Source organism: Paramacrobiotus metropolitanus, unplaced genomic scaffold (assembly GCF_019649055.1).
Source record: "Paramacrobiotus metropolitanus isolate TYO unplaced genomic scaffold, Prichtersi_v1.0 Parri_scaffold0000115, whole genome shotgun sequence".
In the NCBI taxonomy this organism is placed as follows: Eukaryota; Metazoa; Tardigrada; class Eutardigrada; order Parachela; family Macrobiotidae; genus Paramacrobiotus; species Paramacrobiotus metropolitanus.
Window position 1 is genome coordinate 441,998 of NW_026570335.1, and position 7,940 is coordinate 449,937.

The window sequence follows — 7,940 nt, forward strand, 5'->3', positions numbered from 1 at the left end:
TTTTAAGGGTTTTAAGGACTTGGACCACTTTGTACCTACAGTGGAGGAAATTTTCGTGGACTCATCGATGAGCAGCGCGTCGGCCTCCTGGCGGTTGCGAGCCGGTCGTCTGTCGGCGACCTGCAGCTACACGCCCAATATCGCCCACACCCCCAACGAACTCCCGCACCTACCCCAACAGCACCATGCCCCGCACCAGCCCGTCCAGCTCCCGCACGTGACTCTGCAGCGAACGGTAGCGTTCCTTCAGCCCGGACACCGCCGCCCCCGTGACCTTTACCTCGGAAACCGTTTCCGTGACCCTCTGGACCTTTAGCTGGGTGTCAGACCCAGTGACTTTTAGCGGGGGATCCGCCCAGGTGACCTTTACTTCGTGATCCGTCTCGGTGACCTTTCCCTGAATGTCCGGCGTTGTGACCTTTGCCTGGGGACCCGTTCCGATGGCCTTCAGCTCCTGGTTGACACTCCGGAAGCCCAGTTTGACCTCGTACATCACACTCAGGATGTAGAAACTCGGGAAGGTCTCCGCGCTCAAGACGAAGAACAGCCACACCCCGATCAACGCCGGGAAGAAGAAATGCGGGAGGGGCGGGGGCGCCACGTGCAGATACTGCAGCAGCGCCGCCACCACGGTACGGTTGAACATGCCGGCAATCGGAGCAAACGCGCGGGCGAAGGACGCCAGACGCGGCGGTAAAGGTCACCGCCCACGCCACCACCAGGACGTGGAAGCCACGTCTCCGGGGGACCGGCGCCAGGGTGCGCTGGAGACGGGCGGCTAGCCCCGGCATCCGTCGGCAGCTGCGGATGAAGAGGAGCCCCATGAGGGGACCCTGAAGGTAGATGAGCATCTTGAAGGCGAAGGAGACGATGACGAAGAACTCCAGGTGCGCCAGCTGCTCCTTGTAGACGAGGTAGAGCCCGATGGACCACGGGAGGAAGTAGGCGGCCTACCCGGCCTGGATGAGGACGGACCACAGGGCGGCCGCGCAGTGGGGGCGCCGGGGGGCAGGGCGAAGGGGAAGAGGCCGCAGAGCTGGGCCAGGCGATAGAAGAGCAGCGGGAGGTGGGGCGCCGAGCGGCTGGGGACGGCGGGGGTGGACCGTGTCATCGGGGCTTTTTTCCTGCCGGTTAATATTCGACCTGTACTCGCACGTCTGCAGCGCAGTACAAGCGGCTTTTAATTCTACGTTATATCGAGGCATTACGTAACACGTCTGCCTGCTGTTGAGCCATGGCGATGCAACGTCGAACCGTGCCGCGGATCATCCTGCTCCTACCCAGCAGCATCCGCATGATTGCATGGAGGTGGACGGGTTTCTCCGCGGATTGCGTGAACTGCAGGCGACGGGGACGCTATGCGACGTGGTCCTGTACGGCAGCGACGCGGATGAAGGATCCGCGCTGGCCAACGGCATTCCCTGTCATCGCGGTGTCCTCAGCGTGCACAGTGCCTACTTTCGGGCCGTCTTCACGCACGACTGGAAGGACTCCCGGGATCCCGTCTTCCAGCTGCACAACGTTGACACTGCTACGATGAACGCGTGAGTATTTCGAAGTAGCTGTGTGCAGTGTGATCACATGCTGTTCTTGTAATTGTACTGAAAGCAGTTGCGTGGTTGTAAACTTGTGCGCATCCTACATTAATGATTAGGCATTGATCAGAAACTAGCGCCATTAATCTAACAATTACTGTATTCGTTTATCGTTCTTGGACTTGGTGCACGTGATAGGTTGGTCCAGTACGCGTACAGCATGGAGATCGGTCTGAACGCCGACAACGTGGCGTCCCTGGTGGTGGCGGCGGAGTTCCTGCAGATGGACCGCGTGGCTGGCAAGTGCTGGGCGTACGTGCAGCAGCATTTTCTTAGAAGTATTTTCTTAGTAAACAGGTACTGTATTATTAGTGGTTTTCTTTTCCTGCTGTGGGCAGCTTATTCAGCAGGCCAGGGTCAAAAGGAGGGAGGGAAAATTAAAGGGAGGGATTTTCTTTGGTCAAAAAGAGGAAGGGAAAACTAAAGGGAGGGAGTTTGAGCAGTCGAAAGGAGGGAGGGAAAACTAAAGGAAGGGATTTTGAGTGGTCAGAAAAGGAAGGGAATTTGGGCGATTCTAAAATTTGAAGAAGTTCAGAGCGAGCAAAACAAACTTCCCAACCTCTACTGCCGGAAGCTGTTGTAAGATTTAGATATAGTGGTAATCTTCCCCTTAACAAAAAATTTTCTCAGCATGTTTGAGATTGGATGCTATATTGCTATATGGAATCGTTGGAACGTTTTTATGTTCAAACTACATTTAGTTCATCTTGTAATCAAGCACGCGAGCAAAGCGAGCTTTTTTTATCAAGAGGACGAGCGAAGCGAACGCACGTTTCTTATTGACGACATTTGATAACTGAGAGTACCCGTAACCTTTGGGTCGCGGAGCAACTTTTGGGTGGCTGACTATTTTCTTTGTGATTCTTTTACGACGCAGCATGGTGAGTCGAACTGAAATACCCGGTGACCTAAAACATGGGTCCCCGAGATCGCCGTCAGAGCTTCCGATACCATACTAACATACCTAAATATTTCTAAATATTTCTAAATATTTCTAAATATTTCTAAATATTTCTAAATATTTCTAAATATTTCTAAATATTTCTAAATATTTCTAAATATTTCTAAATATTTCTAAATATTTCTAAATATTTCTAAATATTTCTAAATATTTCTAAATATTTCTAAATATTATCCTAGGAAAATGCTCCGCTTTAGACTAGCACTAGAAGACCGAAGCGAAGCTAGACATTAAATTAATTCAAGAACGTTGCAGTCAGGTTTATCGCACAATTACGAGTTTTAATGTGTTCAGTTAAGAGTTGCAAAAATGTAATGAATTTGAATAGTCGGAAACACACAGCATGGCTAGCTGTGTTTTAGGACATGCGTTTTAGCTGCTCTAATTCAGGTTTTCTCTCCTGAGTCGTCTTCTGTTTTCCTGACTGCAATAGAAGAAATGGAAATACTGGTTCAATGGCCAAACCGGTCCAAATTTTAATGCGTAAAAATCCGGCGTAAATTTGGAATTTGATTGCGAAACTAAGATAATATCTCGAGAATTAGGGTGCAAATCAGGAAATTAATTTTGCGTTTAAAACATGGAAAATACATATATAACTTGGATACACAATTTAATCGAAAAAACAATACAAAAATCTGGTTCTGATTTAAAAACTAATTGAATGGTTAAATAATGAAGTAAGAAGATTTCTTTTAAGAATTTTTCAGAAAGTAAAATCTTGCATTTTAGAAAAACTTAAAGCAAACAAACTCTTTCTTATAACCAAGAGGAATCTTAGTAATTAAGGATGCAAGTAACCAATGTTTAAGAATTTTGGTTTTAGGTAGGAATGATTCAAAAACGATTTTTGTATCAAATAAAAAGTTGCGAGAAGTAATTCAAAGTTCATTTAACAATTGGAATTATTTTGTAATTTAAGATTTGGAAGGGAGAAAAATTGAAAAACTTGGGCAATTTTCTATTATTATTTATTTTGATGCGCGCGTATTGCATTTTATCTTAATTTTGGCATTCTATACCGGGAGATAAAATTTGATAAAATTCCTTTTTTTCAGAATTGGGTTTCTGATGTACAAGATTTAAAAAATTTATAAAAAAATCAAAGCCATTAAAACCCATGTGCCAGTGGTTTTGCGCGAAATTTTTGAAAAATAACTCAATCACTCAAAAATATCCGTTAGTGCAAATAACTTTATATTGAGAGTTTGACTGTTATTTTAGGATTTAGGTATGTTATGAGTACTTCTGTTCGACTTAGCACATCAAACTGCATAACGTGCGTATATACTGTGGTAGCCCTGGCTGCGACCTCGGGGACCGAGGTTTGAGGTCACCGGGTATTTCGGTTCGACTCACCATGCTGCGTCGTACAGAAATCACAAAGAAAATAGTCAGCCACCCAGTTGCTCCGCGCGACCCAAAGGTTACGGGTACTCTCAGTTACAGATCAAATGTCATCAATAAAAAACGTGCGTTCGCTTCGCTCGTCCTCTTGATAAAAAAAGCTCGCTTTGCTCGCGTGCTTGATTGCAAGATGAACTAAATGTAGTTTGAACATAAAAACGTTCCAACGATTCCATATAGCATCCAATCTCAAACATGCTGAGAAAATTTTTTATTAAGTGGAAGATTACCACTATATCTAAATCTTACAACAGCTTCCGGAGGTAGAGGTTTAGAAAGTTTGTTTTGCTCGCTCTGAACTTCTTCAAATTTTAAAATCGCCCAAATTCCCTTCCTTTTCTGACCACTCAAAATCTCTTCCTTTAGTTTTTCCTCCCTCCTTTCGACTGCTCAAAATCCCTCCCTTTAGTTTTCCCTTCCTCTTTTTGACCAAAGAAAATCCCTCCCTTTAATTTTCCCTCCCTCTTTTTGACCCTGGCCTATTCAGCATGATGACTGATCATGAAGATATCTTACCGGGCTACTGGAAACGTTTTCCGTTACATTTTGCACATTTTATTCTGTGCTCCCCGCGTTAGACTGTCCTGCGCCGTCTTTCAAAAATAAAATAATCAGATTCATTTTGAAGCGAATTTTACAATAATTATAAAACCAATGAATTTTCACAATTATTTTCAAATATTTCGCTGTAAAGTATTCGATGAAATATCAGTATTTAATGAAACAGCGGTAAAAAAATGAGCAAGCATTCGATCCAATTCTAAATCTACAGTAATACAGTTATTTAAATATTAATAAAAGTTATTAGTTTTGCAGACGGAAATGCATTTAAAATGAAATTTCCAGCTTAAAAGTTATTTTTTTTAAAATTTGATTTCTCAGTATTTTTTCAGTAGTAAACAAAGACACCAAATGAAATAAATATTAATAATATGTGAAACAGCGTTTATCGGCAGCAACAATCTTTGACATGCGTTACTTAATAAAATGGTATTTAATTGTACAGAATTTCCCACCTGGAATGATTGAACTGGTAATGTGTGTGTTGCAGTTGGTGGAGGTGTTAGCCTCGGATGATGTCGCGGTGTTCAGTGAGGATCAAGTGCTGCAGGCGTTGCTGCGCTGGCTGGATCACGACCGCGACAGACGCCTCGCGCAGCTCCACACCGTCCTGCAGGTGGTCCGCGTTCCCTTCCTCAGCGAGCCGGCCGCGATGGAGTACGCGCTGGCTCTGGCCAGTGCGCCGGCGCCGAGTGAATGCCAGTCGGGAATGGTCGGGCGGATTACACTGGCCGGCGGGACAGCGCGCCACGCCACACCTCGCGATTCGTACGGTAAGCGGCACGTGTGCTGTATTATTTCTCCTTTTTTTTGGTTTCCTTTTTCAATATTTTCCTTTGCAGTAGTATTGCCTTATTAATTTTTATAATAATTTTCCTTTTCAATTTTCCTTTGTACTAATTTTCCTTTAATAATTTTCCTTTTTATTAGTTTTCCTTTAATTAATTTCCCTTCGTATTTATTTTCCTATGGAATTTCGATTAAGTTTTAAGCAGCGGAATCAAGTTCCAGTTTTTTACACGATTTAAGTGAATAGAGTTAAGTGTGAAGGAAACTAAATTACTCGTATTTTCTAATTATGTAATGGACTTTTAGTTAAGATTTAAATACCGGCATCTAGATTAAGTTTTACTTAGTCAGGTAATGGACATTGAATTGAGATTTAGGTAATGGAAGTTACTCAATTTAATTTACATTTGTAATTGAATTTAATTAAAGTAAAATGTTGTTTGTAATGGAATTAATTGACAGAGCAATGGAATTTTATTTTAGTTTCATTTTATAGAATTCATTTTCTCAATCAGCTGAATGTCTTTCGGCCGATATCGGCTTTGTGTGGCAGGCTTGTACGTAGCTGTGCTCTCAAGCATTAATTTTTGGTAGAGAATTTAATTGTTGATGGGTGTCAGGAGCGCGGGACGTGATCCTTTGTATCGGCGGTCACTTTGATGGAGATCTGGACGAGGTGGGCGTGTCCGACACCGTCGAGGTGTTCTGCCCATCGATGCCGTCGGTGTGGCGTCTGCCGGCGCTGCCGGGGTTCGTCAACGGCTGCCAGGCCGTGATGCTGGACGCCAGCGGCATGCTGGTCGCCGGCCATAGCGGCGTTAATCGTCTTCAGCGGGACCGCCACTACCTGGGCCTGCGGGACGAATGGGAAGCGTTGGCCGTCATGCGGATGCCGCGCTGTAACGCGGGGCTGGCGGTCCTCCAGGGGCGCGTGTACGCGGCCGGCGGCTGCAGTCGGGCGGACCGTCTGGAGGTGCTGGCGTCCGTGGAGGTGTACGACGCCCAGAAAGACTCGTGGAGCACCGCGGCCCCGCTCCCGGTGGCGCTGGAGGGGATGGGGATGGTTGCCTGGGGGGAGCGACTGTTCGTGTTTGGCGGAAAGGACGAGGAGGAGGGCATTGTGCCGTGGGCCTTTTCCTACGATCCCCAGGCGAATGCCTGGACCCGGCTGCCCGATATGCCCACGCCGCGCTACGGCTGTGCTGTCTGCGTGGCGCCCAGTGGACTGGTCTTCGTTTTCGGTACGTGACACTGACGCTCTCTAGGACATAATAATTTTATTTGCATATATAAATATTGGTTAATTAATAATTACGAGTAAATTAATCTAAATAATAAGTTAAAAGGAAATTAAATAAATCTAAATAATTATTAATATGTAATATCTGTATTAATATTAGTGAGAGCAGTAAGGACAGCATTTATCATTGTGATTATTATTATTATTACTGCTAGTTTTACTGCGAGCAGTTCGGACAGCATGCCATGGTAACGGTCAAATGGCCAGATCAGGAAACACGGCTCGTTAGCGTTCGGATAACTCCCGCATGCGTCCGACGTGCAGACTTGCGTGCCCACTGAATAACCGCGATACGTGTGCATTGTGCAGGGGGGGATCTGGCGGGCCAGTACGGATCGGTGTGTGTGGAGGCCTACGACCCCGACCGCCAGCTGTGGCAGCGAAAAGGTGGGTGGGCTTCCCGTATGTTCAGAGTGGTCGGCACATATACGTTCAGTAACGGTTGTGTCTCGCCGCAGGATTTCTGTGCCGCGAGCGCGCTCACTGCGGATGCGCCGGTGTCGATAGTCAGTTGTTTGTGCTCGGTGGAATGCCCGGCGCCGCGGGGCAGGTGCACGACAGCATCGAATTCTACGACGCTGATGCGGATCGTTGGGAGCTGCATGAATGCCGGCTGCCGCAAGCCAAGCATTCCTTCGGCTGTGTGGTGGGGAAACTGAAGCCAGCCTGAAGAATTGATTAGCTGAACTGGTTTGCGTTGCGCGCAGTGGTAAAGTTGTATTTGACAGTTGACCATTTTGTATTGCCGGTTTGATTTTTGATCTGGTTTGGATTTAGATTTTATAGGCGGCGTGTGTCGCTCTCCGAAATGCTCCTATGGTTCCCGGGTAGAGTTTACAATATGTGTCAATATACAGAGGGTTATTCAGCCAAGTGTGGTCACTTTTTGGAAAATTTCTGCTTAGCCGCTGCAGGCTCATTTTACTTTTTTAAAAATTTTATCAAATAGCCACAACATTCAATCACATTTTGAATTCAACCGAGCCAAGATTTCGTTATCCTGTAGCCCAGGAAAAATTCAGTTTATCCCCACCATGTTGGCAACAGTTGACCAGTTCAGCTATAGGAAATGGATTCCTTTACTCAAAATTAATTTAAAATTTGGTTTTCGCCATAATCGACTGGAAACCTGTCATGGGTTTCGAACAAACCTTTTCAGAAGGAATTACCAGTTTTTTTCGATCAGGAAGCAACATCCTTGTTTTTCTCAGCAGTGCTCCCGGGAGCACATCTCTGGTTCTGGATGACTTCTTCCTCTCTGCCAGGCTTAATCCGTGGAGCGTCTTTTTCGACCAATGAACATTGTAAATTGTGAAGGAAGACCTGC

At 45.7% G+C, this 7,940-nt stretch overlaps 1 protein-coding gene across 1 annotated transcript; it reads left to right on the top strand.

The window, feature by feature from the left end:
* Positions 1 to 1,265: 1,265 nt before the first annotated feature.
* Positions 1,266 to 6,562, top strand: LOC129598138 (kelch-like protein 2). Its single transcript, XM_055495902.1, has 4 exons — positions 1,266 to 1,544; positions 1,734 to 1,884; positions 5,015 to 5,297; positions 5,934 to 6,562. The coding sequence occupies exons 1-4, from the start codon at positions 1,303 to 1,305 to the stop codon at positions 6,560 to 6,562; spliced, it is 1,305 nt and encodes a 434-aa protein (XP_055351877.1). The 5' UTR covers positions 1,266 to 1,302.
* Positions 6,563 to 7,940: the final 1,378 nt, after the last annotated feature.